Source organism: Engraulis encrasicolus, chromosome 13 (assembly GCF_034702125.1).
Source record: "Engraulis encrasicolus isolate BLACKSEA-1 chromosome 13, IST_EnEncr_1.0, whole genome shotgun sequence".
Classification (NCBI taxonomy): Eukaryota; Metazoa; Chordata; class Actinopteri; order Clupeiformes; family Engraulidae; genus Engraulis; species Engraulis encrasicolus.
In genome coordinates this window covers 16,023,044-16,044,234 of record NC_085869.1, presented here as the reverse complement: position 1 = coordinate 16,044,234, position 21,191 = coordinate 16,023,044, and the positions used below count along the sequence as shown (strand labels likewise).

The 21,191-nt window shown below is 46.0% G+C and overlaps 1 protein-coding gene across 1 annotated transcript in view; it reads right to left on the bottom strand.

The window, feature by feature from the left end:
- Positions 1-17,647: 17,647 nt before the first annotated feature.
- The window catches only part of ube2e3 (ubiquitin-conjugating enzyme E2E 3 (UBC4/5 homolog, yeast)), a 76,052-nt gene continuing 72,508 nt past the window's right edge, over positions 17,648-21,191 (bottom strand). The window contains exon 6 of the mRNA XM_063213249.1: positions 17,648-18,299. Coding sequence (XP_063069319.1) covers positions 18,202-18,299 — 98 coding nt within the window. The 3' untranslated portion in view covers positions 17,648-18,201. The remainder of the gene's footprint in view (positions 18,300-21,191) is intronic.

The following is a 21,191-nucleotide window of genomic DNA, read 5'->3' as shown; positions in this document are numbered from 1 at the left end:
AAACACAACAGAGACACGAAAGAATCCATCCCCCCGCTGAGAGTTCATGTGGCTTTAGTGAGTGGTTTGTAAACTTAGTGAGTCCATTTTCTATGTGTGACTAAAACGTGAAAAAAAAAAAAAAAACGATGTGTGCTCAAATTCCCATGACCCTAAGTCGCTTGAACGAAAACCCACACATTTGGAAAGACTTAGCAGGGGTGATTAACAACGGAAGCCCGTGCCTATTGTCTTAAACGGGGGCCACAGTAGGCCTAGACGTCAAGGTGGGTGAACATGTGAACACTATACCAGGAGCTCATCCATGTTAGACGAGAGAGATGAGAGGTGATGACAGGTTCATCCTAACATAGCTTTCAACTACACACACACACACACACACACACACACACACACACACACACACACACACACACACACACACACACACACACTCACACACACACACACACACACACACACACACACACACACACACACACACACACACACACACACACACACACAAGGCGAAGGAAAAGAGGAGGAAGGTGACAAGGTTTGCACCTCTTCATGTCATCCTGTCTTTACGTTTCAAACACTTCTGGCACTTTTTTTCTCTCCTCTTGAAGGGCAAAGAAAAAAAACACAGAGGGGTGCGCACACACACACACCACACACACACACACACACACACACACACACACACACACACACACACACACACACACACACACACACACACACACACACACACACACACACACACACACACACACACACACACACACACACACACACACACACACACACACACACACACACACACACACACACACACACACACACTCGCACATGCTGCACACGATGAGAAGAACTGAAGAGAGGAGCTGAAGAGAAGAAGAAGCTCGCCGTTCTCATCACTTTTTATTTTCACAAAAAGGTGTCAAGGATCCCGCCGACGCTTTGACACAGTTTGCCATTAGCTCTGAGTGTGACTGGAGTGAAATCCAGTCGGAGGTGGTAATTAATGTACCAATGCAGTTATTTATACCGTAATGGGCTCCGACGAGCCATCAGTCATTTCCAGCACTTGGGCTTCTAGCTGGGCCTTCTTTCGAGAGGAGGTGGGGTGATGTGATGGTGTGTGTGTGTGTGTGCGCGTGCGTGTGTGCGTGCGTGTGTGCGTGCGTGTGTGTTTGGAGGGGTGGAGGAACAGCATGCAGCGAGAGCTCCGTAAATGGATTCCAGTGGCAGCGAGTGTTCTTTTGTTAATTACACAAAGGAATGCATTAAGAGTGCTTCGGGGCCCCTGATTACGACCATTGCTCTCTCTCCCTCTCACTCTGACACTACAGGGAGTTGTGTTGATGAACAGGAGGAGAGTATATACTATGTACGTTCTTTTCTTCTTGTTTTGCCGCTGTTGAATGTTGTTGGTTTGCGGGTTTTGGGTCTAAACCATCCAAAACAACTAATTCACTCGTCAGACTTGTAAAGTCACGCCACCATGTCTGAACGTACCAAAGGACTGGGACATGACGTGTCCTGATGTCATACATTTTGAGACAATGAAAATCTATAATATAGTCAAATATCTTCAATCACATTAATTGTGTTTTGGTAAAACTAAGATGGCTCCTCTGGAACAAAATGCAAGCGGACGGTTTTCAACGTCAGTTGTCCCTGCCTCTCATAGCTGGTAGGGAAGCATATACTACACACAGCACTGTACGTATATGCTACAAAGAGAGTGTTTTTATGCAGGGAAAATACCATAACTTCAACTACAATAAGCACTCACTCAGTTTTGAATCAAAAACCCTCAGCATTGTCATTTGGTCAAACATCTTTGGTTTTGTTTTCGGAGAGAAACTTGGGAGTAATGCCGGATATGCGCACAAGCCAAAGACATTCAAAGTCATTTTCATCTCCTCATATCACACACACTGTGACTTAAAGTAGGTAGGGCAGCATAGATACGTAGGCATATCATATATGCTGCACGGTGTGCTACTTGGGAGGGCCCACAGCAGGCCATGTGCTCATAGGTGAAGGGCATGCTGGGTAAGGTCAGTGGCTCCCTGACATCAACGCTGCCAGGTCTTGCCCTCGTCTTAAGCACTTTAAGATTAAAGCACTCACGTTTTTACACACATCGCCAGCATAATTCTCACCTACGTATATGACTTTCACAAAGACTGCAAAGAACTGCAACTCTAGGAATACCCACTTGAGGATCAGGCTGTTATAGCTCACAGCTAAATCATTTTTAATGGCTGTACTTTCCCCTCCTTCGCATGGCTGCTCGATAACTGCATAGTTGTGCAGATATATAGAAAGGCAGGTCATGAGAAGAGGACCTTATCTAAAATGGCCCTAAAGTTAGTAGTAACATGAAACATGGCAAGAATGTAAACATTTTCGTTCTTGTCAACCACAGACAATCCACACACCATTTTCTAGATGGAGAGCTGTCTCTCATCACATAGCCTCTATCTTTATATATATTTTTATTTTTATCTTATATTTTTTACATTTTTATATACATTTATATCACTAGTTGTTGTTTCCTCGCTCTTCAAACCCACTGTTTTTGTATCATCTTTGCTGTGGACTGAGTTTGTCAAAGTCTATCGAGCACTGTCCTGCTGCAATATCCTTACTGTGATAGACTGAGCATCCGGCCTCAGTGGGACATCCTCCAGGCAGCAGGAGTTGGCTGTTGATTGAAACGTGTGGCAATGGAGTGAGTCAGGCTCGCGACGCGAGTGCTGTTTTCAATACCATGAGGCTGGAGGCACTCGCTCGCTCGCTTGCGAAAACCCCGTCCTTTGCTCAAAGTCATCAGCCCTGTCGGAAACCAGAAGGGATGCTGCTGCGTCGGAGACAGAGAAAACACAGGCGTGCGTCAAAACGCGTTTCCTTTGACAGCCAAAATGCCTCTTCAGACAGAGTGGCGTGCCTTTTTTAATTGCCCACAACATAATTTGGCACCACGTCTGAAGAAAAAGCAGGATGAATCAATCCTTAGAGAACGTTATGCTTTCTCGGAGCATGAAAAGCATTTCCACTCCATGTCTGAATGCTTTGACTTTTTTTCATTCTCACTTTACTTCTTTGACATTATTAATTAATATATATATGTTAAGATATATATGTATATATGTAGATATTAATATGAATTATTCTCTGGATGAGCCTTGGAACCTGATCTCATGGCTACAAACTATGTATGGACAACGTTTTTCATTTTATTTTTAAATGGGATATTTTTGACTGCATTGTTCTGCTGTCACAATGATGAATGAATGACGATCACCACTTTAAGCAATACAATTTGACATTACATTACATTACAAGTAATAATAATAATAAAACAAAATACACTGCCGCTGAACCTGCAAGCAATTGGGACATAATCCCTAAAAAACCTGTTCCATGTAATTGCCAGCCTAAAGAGGCTCATTGCACAGCTGAGCCACAGACTTTTATTTATTTTATCACGATTATTTCACTAATCCTCAGATTTTCCAGTCAGGCTTGTGCTCTGTTTAATAACACCATCTCTCTCCTCCCCGCAAGTCATTTCAGATGCTATCTGATGGGCTCCTGCAATAGACCTGGCTCAGTTCACAGCACATTTCCCCCTCTCTCCGCTTCTGTTGAAAGAAACGGATTGAAAGGGGCCTTTTGTCTCTACTCCCAGAGAATATAACACCTGTGATGAAGTCATCTCACACACTTTCAACATTTACTTTGTTTGATAAATCTCTATCTCTATGTCCTAGTTAACAGATAAGACTAAGAGAGATAAGATGTGAGAAAAAACATATGGGGTCTGGGCATAAAGACAAAGGACGTTATTTTAGCGGATGGTGGTCGCTAACCACCTCGCAGGTTTGTTGGCAGCATACAGTATATTTCCCTGCTGTCAATCCATTTGAAAATATAACCCTGAAAGTAACTTGGCTCAAACAGAAAGCCGCTCTTTCTTTCTCTCGGCCCCAAGGAAACCATTCAAGACAAGCACATCATCAAAGTCACTCAATCGTCAGTGTCATCAATTACCGACGCTCAGCCCAAGTCATGTAAAGGAAGTAACTCTGCCAGCTTTGTTTCATGTCTCTTGCTTTGTAAACTAATAGAGTGTCACGCTGTCTCTGTGTCTCTGTGCTGCACAATGCCAGGGGCCTCTGACAGTTTTGGCCGGGCCCGGGACAAGATCATCTGAAAGCCCCCCCCTCTCAATACTGTACATACCGATATACACAATCAGGGATCTAAATGAACACCAGCCAACCAGCCGAATGCTGGCGAAATCTCAATTTCACTGGTAGAAAAGACCAACTTAGAAGCCACTTCCACCCATTAATGAGTGTGTGTTTGGTGGCTGGTGGTGAAAAATGTTAATTTAGATTTTAGAGCCCTGTACACAATGTAATACCCCCACCACACCATCCCCATCCCCCCTCTCCCTGGGCCCGGGACAACGGACCCCTTTGTTGTCTCTCCTTGTCAGCTTCCCCTGTGCAACTCTAGCCAGTAGACACCCCCCCCCCCCAACCCAACCCCACAACCCAACATATTAGGAGTGTCTTTACTCCAGCACAGTGGGTAGCAGGGAGCCAGACAGGGAACCCCCCCTTGCCCTTCCCCTCAGCAGGCCTGGGACACGGGCTCCACAGGCTGCAGCAATCTGCCCTTATTTGGAAGTCTCTGACGCTCTGAGGGTCTTCCTGGGAAGCCGTCTACCCTGGCCTGCCCTGCCCTGGCCTGGCCCGGTCCCGTCTGGAGAATCTACCACTACACCACTACAGTACTGTACACTTCCTCTCCTCTCCTCTCCGTGGGGCGTGGAGCAATCGCTCTTCTCTGCTCTTCAAAAAGTGAAGTGGTGGCGACACTGCGCTCGTCCTGCGATGGGCCACAGGCAAACACACACACACACACACACACACACACACACACACACACACACACACACACACACACACACACACACACACACACACACACACACACACACACACACTCACACACTCACACACACACACACACACACACACACACACACTCAGACACAGACACACACACTGCGGGGGCGGCTGGCTGTTGCTAAACGGAGGTAGGGGTTGCACTGAGGGGGGCGGAGGGGTTTGGGGTCAGGAACACGATCCCATAGCCAGCCAAGTTTCAGTCAGACATGTGGGATGCTCTTTCTCAGGGCCGGAGCTATAGGGAGGACGAGCAGGGCATTTGCCCCTAGGCCCAGCACACTCTTGCATTGGTGATAGGGCCCCAATTGCGATCTTGTCAGGCCATATAGGGGGCCTGATAAGTGTTTTGCCCTGGGACCCTGTGTGCAGTTGTTCCGCCACTGTTCTTACTTATTGTGAGCAGAGACTGATGTCACAGACCATGCTTCTGAACGTGAGATTTAGGCACTGAAGTATCTCCCAGTTATCTGTCATTTTGTTTAGTTTACAATAGTATTTGGGACCGAGCACTTGTTAGGAATGACCAAATGTGGACTTTTGGGTCTGCGAGTCTCCACAGGGAATTCAGTGTGTTCAGCTTCTGTTTCTCGTCAGAGAGGAGACCAAGCACATCAGCTATGGACAATTTGGGCTCGTCTATCAGGGAGGTTAATTGTCTGTTATTGTCAAGGCACAGGGACACGTTCTTCGACCTGCATACCTTCACAATAGTATTTGCAATGCACTGGAGGACTGGTCTGACATGAAGCTATTACACCAGTGATTCTCAAACTGTGGGCCGGGGGCCCCATTGGTGGGCCTTGAAAGTATTCCAAGTGGGCCTTGAAATATTTTTTCTAAATGAAACTAAAATTAATGATTTTATTTAAAGTAGCAAATGTGCACTATTTTCTGTAGATAACTCCATGTGCTAAACTTCAACTAAATTCCAAGGTAGCAAGGTTGTTGTTTCTTTTGTTTTTGTGAAACTCATACCGGGGCACCACAAATCAATACCCAGGCATGTGCCCCTGTAAAATAGGTCTGGCCACACTCCTGGGTTAGAGGTGAAAATTTGTGAAAAACATTTCTGAAACTTTCAAGTGCGTCCCAAGTTAGAATAGTTTGGGAACCCCTGTTCTACTAGACATGCAGTGTAAAGAACATAAAAACTAGATGTTTAATGTCAGGTAAAATTTGGACAGGTTGTTATTCTGAAACACAAGCATGCTCTCTCTCATCTCTCTCTCTCTTTCCCTCCTTCGCTCTAACGTCAGCTCAATAAATCTAAACTCTTTCAAATAATCCCGAGTTTTAAAAGTGAAAGGAAACAGACAGCTCTTGGAATGCAACTGAATAATAAACACATGCACACCTACAGTGGGACACTCGAGTATGCATTCCAATATGCAGACTCCCGTCCTCCACTTGTGCTTGTGGCCTCGCCCCGCCTCCATGGAGAAAACAATTAAGTTTCCCCGCTGACAGCCTAGCCACAACAACTTTTGGGGAATGTTTTTCATTCACCATCCCCATTGCAAATGAGAAAATGACATTAGAATACAGTAGTGCTTTTGCATCAGTGAGATCATCATGAGGTCACAAGCAGGCAAGTGAGTAAGGGAGGACGGGAGTCTGCATATTGGAATCCACCCTCTCTCGCTCCCTCTCTCCAGGCTTTCATACTTAATCATGGGTGGGGAGGGAGCCTGCCTTATCCGGCTCCCAATATGATTTTAATGCTATGCAGTTTCATGTGATATCCCATATGTATTGTGAAGAAATCTTTAAATTACATTTGTAATATTAAATTCTATTTTCAGGGGCCCTAGTGAAGGTGGGGTTAAGTGAAAAGGTGTCCACCTTCAATATAGGCCTAATCTGCAGGGGGAAAATTCTTGTTTGTGTGTCTAGCACGACCCTTGGAGGATTTATAAACATTTTAAGTTGCCCATCCCTGTACTACAGTATATAGACAAGGAGATGAAACCTACAGCACAGCTATACAGGTAGGCCTTGTCAGGGGCTGTGTGTGATTGCCACCAAAATCCGGCAGGCCACCACAAAAGGAAATCCCACACATACAGCCACCCAACACCCACCCACTAACACAACTATACACACAGAGTCACCCAACACCCACACATACATCCAACCACCCAACGCCCACCCACCCGCTCACTCACTCACACTGACTTGTTTTGAACACCAATTAGGAGGTAAAATAATTAGACAAGGTCCGTCTGCCGGCTGATGCCCAACCACCGGGCCTAGCCAGCAGCCACCAGCCAGCGATTGAAGTCCAGATGAGCCGTTTTTTTTTTTTTTTAGTTCCTGCACAAAGATTCATTGTTTGTTCTTTCTATCCTCCCCTCCCCTTCTCCCTTCCCCTCCTCCTCCTCCTCCTCCACTCCTCCTATCCCAACCCCTCCCTACACGCACTCGTGAAAAGAAAAAATCTGGCAGAACTAACTCAAAACACATTCTCTCTGTGAAGGGGATGCAAGGACCTGAACTTCACAGAGGATAGTGTGGTGGCTGTGTTGGTGAGGTGGCAGCCGGGGGTGGTGAGGCGTTGGTGGGGTTTTTTTGGTACATTTTTTTGGGTGCCCATGACTGTGTGCATTTGTGTGTGTGTGTGTGTGTGTGTGTGTGTGTGTGTGTGTGTGTGTGTGTACACGGATCACAAGATGCCTCTGACAAGCGTGCCAGCCAGAGTGGTCAGTGGCAATCAGATGGCATATTTGTTCCCTCGGCAGAAAGATGTAAACTTTGATATGATTGGCAGCACGAACACAGAGAGAGAGAGAGAGAGAGAGAGAGAGAGAGAGAGAGAGAGAGAGAGAGAGAGAGAGAGCGAGAGAAAGACAAGTGAGTGGTGGATGAAGCTGTGTAGAGAGTCCTGGTCCAAAAACAATTTGGCTGCATGTCAGGCGGAACCTCTCAACCTCTGCTACAGACAAAAAACGACATCAAAATCCAAACAGCTTGATCAGGAAAACAGATCCGATCCGCCCCATTGAAGAAGACCTAGATTCTCTCATCCTCACAAACTGTTGTCATGGTGTGCACTAGAAACACTCTGTACAATTTGATTTGAACAAGATATTGCATGCCTTATAAGGCAAAATAAAAAAAATAAGGTCATCCACCAACTGTTCGAAGCCTCTGTGTGTGTGTGTGAGTGTGTGTGTGTGTATGTGATTGCTCAAGTTGCAGGCAAGAACCAGTCGCGATACGAGGAAGTTCAGCAGGTCTTTCAGCCTCGGCTACAACGGGGTCCTCGGCGGCCGGACCTCGCCACTCCAGAAAAGCTGACAGGTTACACAGCACGTAATCCCAGCAGTAGCCACAGCAGCTGTGAACTGTGTACAAGCATCTCTGTCTCTCTCTCTCTCTCCCCCTCTCTTTCTCTCTCTCTCTCTCTCTCTCTCCCCCTCTCTTTCTCTCTCCCCCTCTCTTTCTCTCTCGTGTGTTTGGTTGGTGCGATGCGTCTCTGCCTGCTAAACTGCCATCACAATAGCGTCCCAGAGGAGGCACTTAGCAGGCCATCTGAGCGTCATGATGAAGACAAAGCCGCTCCAATTTGTGGTGGTGGTGGTGCTACCGCTACTGATGCCGCCACAGCCACTACTAATGCTGCTGCTGCTACCACAGTGGAGTTGGGGGCTACCAGTGGAGACGCAGCGCCATCTATTGGTCATACACGGCATCAGATCGTCGCCTGGCACAGGACACTAGGGAGGAGGCCACAAGAGTATAGATAGATAGATAGATAGATAGATAGATAGATAGATAGATAGATAGATAGATAGATAGATAGATAGATAGATAGATAGATAGATAGATAGATAGATAGATAGATAGATAGATAGCCAGGACAGATACACTAGGCCGCGGGGAACCTAGGGCCCGTGAGGCCGTCTTATTTGGCCCCCAATATCATTTTAATGTCATGCAGTTTGACATGAAATAGGATGCGTTTAATAAAGCAATCTTAGAAATTACATTTGCGATACAACTAAGTTATATTTTCAGGGGACTTAGTGAAGGCAAGGCCTGTTGTTAAAGGTGGCCGCCTTCAATATAGGCCTAGGGGGACACGAAGGGGGATATCCTGGTTTGTGTTCATTGTACTGCCCTGAAGTTGCTTTTCGAATGAAAAAGGTTCCTCAGTCCTGCACTAGGCTGACAAGAAAATACACAAGAGAGAACAGATCCATATGGTTTAAAACGTACTTAACCTCACCTGCAAATTCACTTTGAATTGGTGTGATACTGTGTATGATAAAATGATGGGAATGCATGTTTTTTCTCTTCTGCTTTTTTCCCCTCCAGACTTGTTTCTATACATTCCCTCAACAGTGACCTGAAACTCAGTAAAGATGGAGTCACGTCCCACACAGGGCCGTATCGAGACATTTTCAAAAAACGAGGTAAAATGCTGCATGCAGTACTGCATACTGTACATTTCGAATGCTTCAACTCTTCAGTCAAAGCCTTTAGTTCGTTTCCATTAATCACTGTCTTGAGGATAAACAGGGGTGGTGTATATAGACTGAATTTATCATTGTTGATCATAGATCGATTTTCATCATAGATACATTGTACATTTCTGGAAAAAAAATACTGAGGACATGACTTGTGTGTCTTCAATGGTAGTTAGTTACGGCCATGGTCCCATGAGTGTCCCCACCTCCCTGGGGAATGTGACCCTGTGACCTGACCTCATAATAGTCTCTCAGAACACCAGTTGGTGTTCCTAAACAGGAGAGGAGTGATCAAAAGGAATACTGTTTTGCTCGGGACCCTGCAGGGTGGAATGAGAACACCACCACACCGCCCTGTCGCCAGCCCACATCAGCTTGCTTTCATGTGATTTGTTTTTATGTGTGTCTGTGTGTGTGTGTGTGTGTGTGTGTGTGTGTGTGTATGCGCACGCTGAAACATGTCTTTTACAGTTACATGTAAAGATGAGGCCATACTGGTATTACTACATCTGTAACTGATATACGTTCTCTAACCTTCTGAGACTGTGAGGAAAAGCAGCATTATACTTATTGAACTTACAGTATAATCGTCATTAACTTGATTTCGTGCGATGCGTTCATGTGTGTGTGTGTGTGTGTGTGTGTGTGTGTGTGTGTGTGTGTGTGTGTGTGTGTGTGTGTGTGTGTCTTGAAACATGTATTTTACATTACCATGTAAAGATGAGGGGATACTTGGCATTACAACTGTAATTGATCTACGTTCTCTAACTTTCTGAGATTCTGTGAAGACGTTAGAAGCGGCATGGACATAGCCCCTTAATGTGCGCCGTACCTCCTGTGGCACGCTGTAATAGACATTGGAAGTTAACTACTATAGCACTACAATACTATGACAGTGCATGGGGCCTTTAATAATACATTACGACTTGGTCCTTGCCATTCTGGTAACAGCTTATTTATAATGCCGTGTCTTAAAGGGTTAAGCATGAAGGGCCACATGATCAACAAATTACTTAATATGCAAATGAATACATGGACTTTCTGCCCAAAATAAAAAGCTTAATGACATTTATCAGTACATTTGTCTTTGCACAGTAAAATGTGAGGACGCCCACCTTGTGTTTGCTACAGCCATTATGATCATGTGAGTAGTCTGGTGGTAGGCCTATTTACCCATCTGCAGCCGTTAAAAGACGCATGCCATTTAAACCCCATGTCCATATAATAGGCTTACTCTCATATAACATTCAGGAGCAAGGCTCGTTTACTTCCATAGCTCAAAAATGTAATCAAAATGAAAACCAAGTCCTTGGAAACACAAGACAATTGCCAGGGCAGGCTGTGAGGACTCGGCCTTAAAAACCAATAATGGCGGCATGGCGCGCTAAAGGGAGGTTGACAGTGAATGGTGTCCGTTCTCAAGTGTGAATGAAGGGGGGTGCGGGTGTGGGGGTGGCGGTGCGGTCCTTGAAAAACAAAAGCAGAGGCCTAGTAAGGCAATCGCGGTCAGGCTCTCCGTCAGATCCCTATTGTTATCTCGCATCTAACCAGCTCTTCAGCGGGGACTCAAGAAGAGTTGCCTACCCACTCTTCATCTCAATTAATTCTTTGTGCTCGTCTCTTGAAATGGCCCGCTCGCCATGGGAGAGGCCCTGCTTACTGAGATGCGGGGGTGGTTGCATAGGGGGCACAAAGCCACCGCAAAACACACTTGAACTCTGGCGCACAGTCTGTGCCTGGCTTCATCAAATGCGATCAAAATGGCTGGTGCGGAAAAAAAAGGTTAACGGTCATAACATCTCTCCAGCGGAGTTAATAGCGTAGCTGTGACCTTGTTAAAATTGGAATAGGGCAGAATTAGGCCTAGGCTACTACATGTTGAGTTGATGTTATTGTTTCGTAAATGCGGCCAGGTCCAATAAAAGGCCCAACAGTTTTTTAAATCCTTGGGCCTACCAGAAATGCCTCCCTTTTCCTCATCAAAGCAATAATTAAAGGTGACCATGCTGGAAAGGTAGGCTACTTGTAGGCCTGTGTGTGTGTTTGTGTGTGTGTGTGTGTGTGTGTGTGTGTGTGTGTGTGTGTGTGTGTGTGTGTGTGTGTGTGTGTTTGTGTGTGTGTGTGTGTGTGTGTGTGTGTGTGTGTGTGCGTGCGACCGAGCGCGTACTATCCAAGATATCAACTTCCTTTTTCATTGTCTCCGAAGTTAATCTGATGAATTGTGTTTGAATTTGACCACATAAGCCCACCTCGCTGTCATTGTTCATGCCATCAAAATATTTGACACAAAAACAGCACTGATTCGAGGAAGGGCAGACATTATTGTTATTAAGTCTTTCCTCTCTATTATATCGTAGATTTTTGGTCTGAGCTTGAGGCAAAGCTCTCGTCAAGCTTATTATAGATTTATTACAGAGTAGGTATCTAAGAACATCATGAAAAATGGAGTGTGACCAATGGGCTAAAATTGAAATATAGCCTACCAAATCTCACTTCACTGCTGCCTGACACACATTACTTCTGGACTGCAATTCCCTATCGCAAAGTTCAGTAGAAACAGACCCTTTCCATTTCTCTGAGAAATTAGACAATTTTATAAGTCTTAATTCATGGGCAGGCTCTGGATGAACCACTATAGGCTTTCCTGGTATTACTAATGTAGTCTCCAATCCTGAGAACAAGGCCATCACTATTGTGAGAAGAATGTACAAAATAGACCTAAACCGACTGCTCAATAGGCTATTGCCAGTTTCCAGACACTTCACTCTGCAAGGATGCCTGCAGTCATTTGTGTTCCTCAAATACGCCATGTTTCTTTTATGCTTTGTCTCCCTCAAGTGGTGATACGTTGTAGAAAAAAATAAATCATTTAGTCCAAGTTTAGTCAGTCTGTGTGCTTGCTTCACTGTCTGCCCTTCCCTATTCTCTGTAAACACAGCCTCGACCCGTTTCCTCTGACAGGCTGGCAGAATATGTTTCAATTGGAGTGGTGTTCAAGGTTTTAGAATCGACTTTGCCCATGTAGGAAAAATGTGTCACCCACTCACACTTTTTCATGAATACTACCATTTATTTCAAGGAAATGTTAAGATGGGATATTGCACATTGCACCTTCAATAGGGGGTGATCAGGTACACTTCAACTTGTGTCACAAAACTATGGCAACTACTTCCAAAAGGACATTGGCTGCGGATAAAGAAAACTCTGAGTGGTGTGTCCTTCTAGTAGTCAAAAGGGTAGCACATCCAGTTTGTCTTTAAGTGTGCTGCTGCTGCGGCTGTCCTTCACAATAATTTTGCCACTCGCTCTCCCGTTGAGTGTTCACAGCACCAGAGGCGGACTTTCCATTGGGCAAACCTAGGCAATTGCATAGGGCCCCTGACCAAATCAGCCCTCCATAGGGGCCCCCACCTGTCGCACAAGTTGTGGAAAACACACAAAATAGTAGACACAATCTTAATTTGTAACTTATGCAATCGAAAATATGAGACAAAACAATTCAATAGCACCAAAACACAGCATTCTTAGGCCCTTAGTTTGTGTACATGTTTCAAGAATGACTTCTGAGGGCCCATGTTAATATTTCTCCCAGGGCCCTAAAATGGCCAGATACGCCCCTGCACAACACAATCATGTCTGTCAGAGTGTGTTGTCTAAACACTATGCTGTCCAAGTGTGCACACAGATGGCAATCTAGAGCAGGGGTTCCCAACCTGTTCCAACCTGGGGCCCACTTGAAACATTTTTCGCAACTGTTTGGGGCCCATCTCTGACCCAATAAACGATACAATTTAAATAAATTGTCAACAGCGATACACATACGTATAAATAGTATTTTGATTTTTATAAAATGATTTCAATGACCACTTGTAATTAGCCTGATTATCATCGGCTTTCAAATCTCTTCGAGACGAGATTTCCCAGATGGCCTCCCTTAGTTTGCTAATGATTGTTTGCTTCCCAACAAAGTGGGAGGAGTTCCAGTATCTGCGGGAACTCAGAAAGTACTTGCATTTGCTCTTGACCTCACTGGTAGCAACGCTGAAGCTGTTGCGTCACTAGGAGGGCACGGCCTGGCTAACTTGTAATACTTTCAAGGCCCAAAGTTTTAGAATCACTGATGTATAGAATGCAAGGACTCAAGTGACTTTGTCAAAGGGAAATGATTAAAGAGGACAATGACCTTGAAACAGAAAGGTACAGCCAGGGCGGGATCTAGTAATTTTGGGGCCCTAGGTGAGATATAAGCATGTGTAACCCGACGTATTTTTGCACACTGCGTCCCCCTTAGGGTCGCAAACTCGCCACCACGTCAATGGGAGTCACAGCATGATACCACTGGACTAAAGGACCAGTCCGATAGCCCAGCGCTACTGATACTGTATGATGTTTCGGGAGGGAGGTTTACTAACATTCCACGGCACACTGTGCTAGTCTGCCTCTGTTACATATGGGGTCCTCAAAAGCCATAATATAGACATACAATTCTGTGTTTGGTGCTATTTAGGAGCTTTGTCTTATATTTATCTTCGATTACTTCACATCATATAAGTGACAAATTAGGATTAAGCCTACTTTTGTTATGTGTGCTTATTGTGACTGGTGTGACAGTTGGGGCAGTTGAGGATAGATTTGGCTGGGTCCTAGAGGATGACATTTTTTGGGAATTCCTGTGGGTCCCGCGGGTCCTGCGGGATTGGAGTTAAAATTTTAAAGGTGAACGGAAGCGGGCAGGAGCGGGAATAAAGATGAATGGGAGCGGGCAGGAGCGGGAATACAAATGAAAGAGAGCGGGAATGCTCGCTTATTTTTTCATTAAAAGAAGCCTAGTTTTTTTGACGAAAAGGGAGATTGGGATTGATTTTGAGTGGGAGTGGGCAGGATTGGGAAACATTATTTTCAGGAGTGGACGGGATGGGATTTGTTTCTTTTACTCCAGTCCGGGATGGGATTTTTTTCTGGGATCGGGATGGGATGGGAATGAAAATCCACTCCCGTGTCATGCTCTACTGGGTCCTAGGCAATTGCCTAGCATAGGTTTGCCTAATGGAAAGTCCGCTTCTGGGTACAGTCAGATGCCATCATTAAATATTCACAGCCACTACAACAGATAATAATAGGTAAATCCCATAGACAATTGAGACGGGAAGTATAAAGGTGACCAAAATACAGAAATGGCTGTGTGGAGGTCTTCCCTACTGGTGTTTAAACACAACCAGACGTCGTCAGGGCCAAACAACAGGAGACACATGGCGATTGATTGTGCTGACCTTTAAGCAATAGTAGAGAACTATGACTGCGTCTCACAAAAACCTTTTCAGGAAACCGTGCAAGAACCACGGCAGACTACACATACTGTACAAGCAGAACATGAATGTGAGAGAAGCCTGCTGCTGAACAGTCTCTGTGGACAAGCAAGGCAAGCGGAAGACGTCGTCTACGCAAAGGTCAACGACACGCCATGTGGTTTGAACACTCCTAATATCCTCATAAAAGATCCATTCCACGGCCACTGAGTGCAGCCAGGCACGTTGGCACATTAACACAGTTGCAGAGAGGCAGCCACCTCACCTCTCTCTCTCTCTCTCTCTCACTCACACAAACATCTTAAAAGACACTTAAGGAAATATGAAAATGACACCCAGCTCATAAAATTCATAAATGTACTTCGTAAAAAGCAACTTCGGGCACCAATTAAACCACTGAATAGGCTACATCACCCCCCACCCCCCCACCCCCACCTCACCGCAATCCAACCCCCTACATCCAACCACAGCTCACCATCACGCCCACTTATGCGGTGCACACAAACTTGCTTGCACGCACGCACGCACGAACGCACGCGCGCGCACACACACACACACACACACACACACACACACACACACACCACTAAGCTCAGCATCCCTTGGCCCTGTCCATTTAGAGGGGGGCAGCTTAGGGGGGCAGCTCAAGCGGTCCGGTCTGAGGCGAGTCGGGCCGGACAGTCTAATGGTTAAATAAGCCACGGCGGCACAGCCAGAGTCACGGATCAATTTGGATCAATCCCGGCGCTGTGCAACGTGGCGTGGTGGGGGGCCTGGTTAGTACTGGCCTCGCCAGAGGACCACTGGCTGATAAGACCACAGAGGCACATCACCACACACCACAACACTGTGCACAAATACAAACACACACACACATGGTCTCCTTCCTCTCTCTCTGTATACACACACACACACACACAGTACACACACACATAGCCAACTCCTTTAACAAACGCACACAGGCATGCACACAGGCATGCACACACACACACACACACACACACACACACACACACACACACACACACACACACACACACACACACACACACACACACACACACACACACACACACAAATACACACAAATCTCTCGCCCACCCACCAACCCACCCACCCCAGGGAGTCCCACTCTGACACACTGGTGTTTGGGAGACCGGTCAGAATGAATAAATCCACAAGTCTGCAGTGCACAAAGACTGGCCATACCAATAGCAGCAATAAGAATGGCAATAAAACAAGAGTAACAAATAAACAAAACAAGCTGCAATGTTCTCTGCCGCATGAGTGAAGGTCAATTTCAGACGCTATATTGTTATTCCCTTTGGGGGGGAAAAAGCTTTGATGTGCAATGTTATCGAACTAATAGATACCTCTACGTAACTGCGGCGCATTTCATAGCTGGTGTAATGCTCAAAAGGCTGCTCTCTCTCCTCTCCACTAATGTGACCCTTGGCTTATAGTGTACATTATCACCATGCTTTCACATTATCATAATCATTACAGATAATATGGCTAACCACTTATGCCTCGTCTGACCCGGACAAACAGATGTACACACAGGTGTGTGTGTCTGTGTGTGTGTGTGTGTGTGTGTGTGTGTGTGTGTGTGTGTGTGTGTGTGTGTGTGTGTGTGTGTGCGCATGTGAAAGAGAGAAAGAGAGAGACAGAGAGAGAGAGAGCGAGAGAGAGAGATAGAGAGAGCGAGAGAGAGAGAGAGAGAGACTGGATAGCTGCAATCTCACAGCTGTGTGTGTGTGTGTGTGTGTGTGTGTGTGTGTGTGTGTGTGTGTGTGTGTGTGTGTGTGTGTGTGTGTGTGTGTGTGTGTGTGTGTGTGTGTGTGAGTGTGCGCGCGCGCGTGCGTACATGCCTGTGTCCATATGGACGTGTGAGCATACAGTAAGTAGACCCTCAAGAGTGTGTAGTCAGTCAGTCAGTCAGTCAGTCAGTCAGTCAGTCAGTCAGGTTATAACACTAGTGGGTGTGAGTGTTTTGCTTTAGTGAGTCTCACCGCCTGTGTCAACTCTGTGACCTCATGAGTAACAGACTACGCCTTAGCCTTAGCTTACCCTGGGGGACAAGTTTATTGTGTTTTTGAGTTTGGGGTTGGGTAGGGTGGAGGTGGTGGGGGGGGAAAAGGAGGTAGGTAGGGAGGGAGGGAGGGAAGGGGGTGTTTAAGAGGGAGGGAGGAGAGAGGGAGGAGGGGGGGGGTGAGGAGGGGGGGGGGGTGTTACAGTGGTGGCTCAAATCAGCTGAGCTACAAAACGTTCAATGCGAGGTCTTCATTACAAACTGACGAAGGGGGAGGAAAACAGAGTTCACAACAGCATGTACCACATACGTAACTGGAGATGGAGCTGGGGGTTTCATATAAATGACGTCATTTCTAATAATCTACGCTAGAATTTTTTTTTGTCTTTTATTATTTTTTCAATATTTTTCATAACTTCATACAGATAATGGATATTAGGCTAAAATGCACCATAATATTTGGTTGACTTTTTAGGAACAAGTTTTTTTTTTCCTTATTACATCACAAAATACATTTTTTTATATCCCAAAGAAGCAAGACTTGCAAGTAGGCATTTTTTTTTAAACATAACTAAATCTACAGCTACAAAATTCTACTCCCGATAGCCTTTACCTGCTGGGTGTGGCTTTCTTCTTTCTCTTTCCCAGTCCACGCGTTTTTTTGCGGAGGGTGGGGTAAAAACTCGGGTAGGCAGAATCAGTATGACATATACACAGAAGTCCGTATCGGAAAGGCTATAAAGATTTGTTGCACGTTGTAAAGTTGCCTCTTGGAGCTTTACATTGCGGTGGCGGCGTCAGGTGGGGTGGCGGCGTCAGGTGGGGTGGCGGCGTCAGGTGGGGTGGGGGGTGTTAGGTTGGCGGGAGTTTGACGGAGTAGAGGTGTCAATCCCAGGTTCAGAAAGTAAAAAAAAAAAAAAAACATGCCATAAATTTGATCCAAAATCCGCTGATCGTAATACATAGGTTTCCCGTTTACAAACAGTCCTGCTGTGAGGAGGGGCACGATGCTAAGCAGCCAACCACGTGAGCCCGTTTTTTTGAGTGACAGCAGTTTCCAACAATCAGAGGTGGAAGAGTGCGCAGACAGGGATTGTTTACAAACGGGAAACCCATGTATGAGTTCTCATGACAGGTAGACCAGTCACTTCGGTTGGGTGGAAAAAAAAAGAGGCAGGTTTTTTTTCCCACTTTCTGAAGAGGGTTTTTGAAACCTCCGGTGACAGGTGGAGAGGGCGTTGGTGTGTTGTTTTGTTGTTGAGTCGGGCCGGGCCGGGCCGGGCCGGGTTGGGCTGGGCTGGGCTGGGCTGGGCTGAGCTGGGCTGGACTGGGCTGGATGGATGGATGGGGGGATGAGTGGGGTGGGGGCTTTGCTGGGGGGTGGGGGAGGTGGGGGGTTGGTGTATCCTGCCGTCTTATGTGGCGTATCTCTTGGTCCACTGTCGAGCTATCCTGTCATGCTCGGCTCTGTTGGTCAGGTACTGAGTGGCTATGCTGCCCACCAGAGGATCCGCTGTGGAGGAGGAGACAGCAGGAGAGGAGGAGGAGAGGGAATAAGAGAGGAGGAGGAGAGGAGAGGAGAGGAGAGGAGAGGAGAGGAGAGGAGAGGAATAAGAGAGGAGAGGAGAGGAGAGGAGAGGAGAGGAGAGGAGAGGAGAGGAGAGGAGAGGGAATAAGAGAGGAGAGGAGAGGAGAGGAGAGGAGAGGAGAGGGAGGAGAGGAGAGCAAGGAGATAAGAGGAGAGCAGAGGAGAGGGGAAGGTAGGAGAAGAGGAGAGGAGATGAAGGGGAGGAGGAGATGAGAGAGGAAGAAGGGGAGGAGAGGAGAGGAGAGGAGAGCAGAGGAGAGGGGAGGGGAGAAGAGGAGAGGAGAGCAGAGGAGAGGGGAGGGGAGAAGAGGAGAGGAGAAGAGAGGAGGAAGGGGATGAGGGAAGGGGCACGGAAGAGAAGAGCAGAGACAGGCACGCAGGGAGTTATTATGGCACAGAGATAAAACTTTAAGGTATAGTCATAACATGTGAGGGAAAATCGCTGGCTGCCAGTAGTCTATGGCCTTTTTTCATACCATTACCCACAGTAAAACAGAAACAGCACCTCTTCCAAGATTTCAAGCTGTTACAGTTTTTCTCGATTGCCTCCACACAAGTTCTGGTACTTCACACACAATTCTCGGAACATCTCACCCATTTCCCAACTCCCCTAACCAATGTCACTGAACACTAAACACAATTCCTACTTAACACTCAAATTCCAGTTTTAAAACACACTCTTTTCACACCCTTACACACAATTCTCTGGATTACACTCAATTTTCATAAGGAAAAACACTGGGTTTCTCATGGAACACACTGTCATTCACAACACTACAATCAACTGCAACTATGTTCACTTCCTCATCACATGGGCAAACTCTCTTCATACCGGTTTACAATCTGAAATCATCACCCCATGAGGACACACATTGCATGTCATATTGATGAAAAATGAGTGGATGCAAGGAGAAAACCCATTTGTTTAGTTTTTGAACTCAAAACTATGTTATACAAGACATAACTTTCATGTGGTTACCCAATATTTTACAATACATTAGTGCAATTTTTTAATATTTTTAAAAATATGTAAAATATATACACGTCTGTGTACTCCGAGTCTAAAAACAATATTTCAGTATTTTACTACAGAAAAATACCCTCTTTAGTAAGTAGAACACTGAAGAAAATAAGTTTCTACTGTGTTTCAAGTTGAGTATAGAGTTTTTTTTCATAGCAATGGTATAATGTAATGGTTTTTTTGTACTGCCAAATAGGCAGTATTGTGTTATTTTTGTGAAAAAGACATAAAAAATCTTTCTGTTTCTGTTTGTGTGTTGTGGGAATGAAGTTTTTCCAACTTATGTCACAGTATCCATGCAATCCAGAACAAAAAAAGCCCAAGTTACTGGGAGAAATTAGTTTTACCCTGTGCCCAACAGTGTTTTAATGGGTCTGCAAATGTGTATTGTAGTGACTGTCTGTGTGTGTCATTTGACGACAAAATGAGGTTTTTAGAAGAGAGTACATTGTTTTGAGACAAGACGTGCATTTTTCAGAGGTAGTGAAGAGTTTGGCCCGTTGTGTGTGAGGTTTGGAGATTTGTGTGTAGAGTTTTGAGAATTCGAAGACCGATTCCGAAAATTGTGTGTAGGCAATCGAGAAAAACTGTAATATTTATGCTTTGACACAAAGTACCTTTGCACCCACCATCTTAGAAACACGCATGCACATGCACACGCACACGCACACGCAAAAGCGCGCACACACACAGCTTTGGGCACCATTAATTGACCATCTCTTAGAGTTTCAAAAACTGTTCCATTTCACATTTCCACGCCATTCCATTTCGTGGTGCTTAAACCATCCTCTCCATCCAACCATTCACCGAGCAGTAGATTTACAAACGGAAAAAAAGGAAAGGGGGAAAAAAAATTAAACTCCAAAAGCTTTTCAAAAAGTAAAAATCCCACACAGTTTTCTTCATCAGTCTGACCCAGCCTACTCACCTGTAACCTGAGCTCACCCTCCAAAAAAACCCAAAACAAACAAACAAAAACCAAAAGAAACCTCCAAGAAATTCAAGCATGAAAATGATTCTCTCCCACCATCACATATAAATCCCTGCTGGCAATGACAAGTCAATCTGCACATCCGCCGACCCGCTCCACAGGTCAGACAGGCTGAATGACTGACTGATAGCCTGATAGAGCAGGGGGGGATATGGAGACGGACGGCTTTAACACAGACCAACCCAGGAGAGGGGGAGGGGGAGGAGGAGGAGGAGGAGGAGGAGGAGAGGGATATGGAGGCGGATGGCTTTAACACAGACCAACCCAGGAGAGGGGGAGGGGGAGGAGGAGGAGGAGGAGAGGGATATGGGGGCGGAGAGCTTTAAAACAGACCAACCCAGGAGAGGGGGAGGAGGAGGAGGAGGAGGAGAGGAGAGGGTTATGGAGGCGGATGGCTTCAACACAGACCCACCAGGAGGGGGCTAGTAGGAGGAGGAGGAGAGGAGAGGGGAGTAGTATGGCTTTAACACAGACTGAGGATGATTGGAGGACCAGTCAGGAGAGGGGGGGGAGGTGGCTGAGGAGAGAAGAGGAGAGGAGAGGAGAGGAGATGGATATGGAGAGGAGAGGAGAGGAGATGGATATGGAGACGGATGTCTTTAACACAAACCAACCAGGAGAGGGGGAGGATGGGATGAGATGTCATTGGGAGAGAGAAAGCAAGAAAGAGAAAGAGGAGGTTGAAGACTAGAGGACAAGCCAGGTGGAGGAGGAGAAGGGGAGAGGAGGAGGAGGAGATGAGATGAGAGGGGAGGAATATGGAGGTGGATGGCTTTAACACAGAACCAGGCAGACTGGGAGAGAG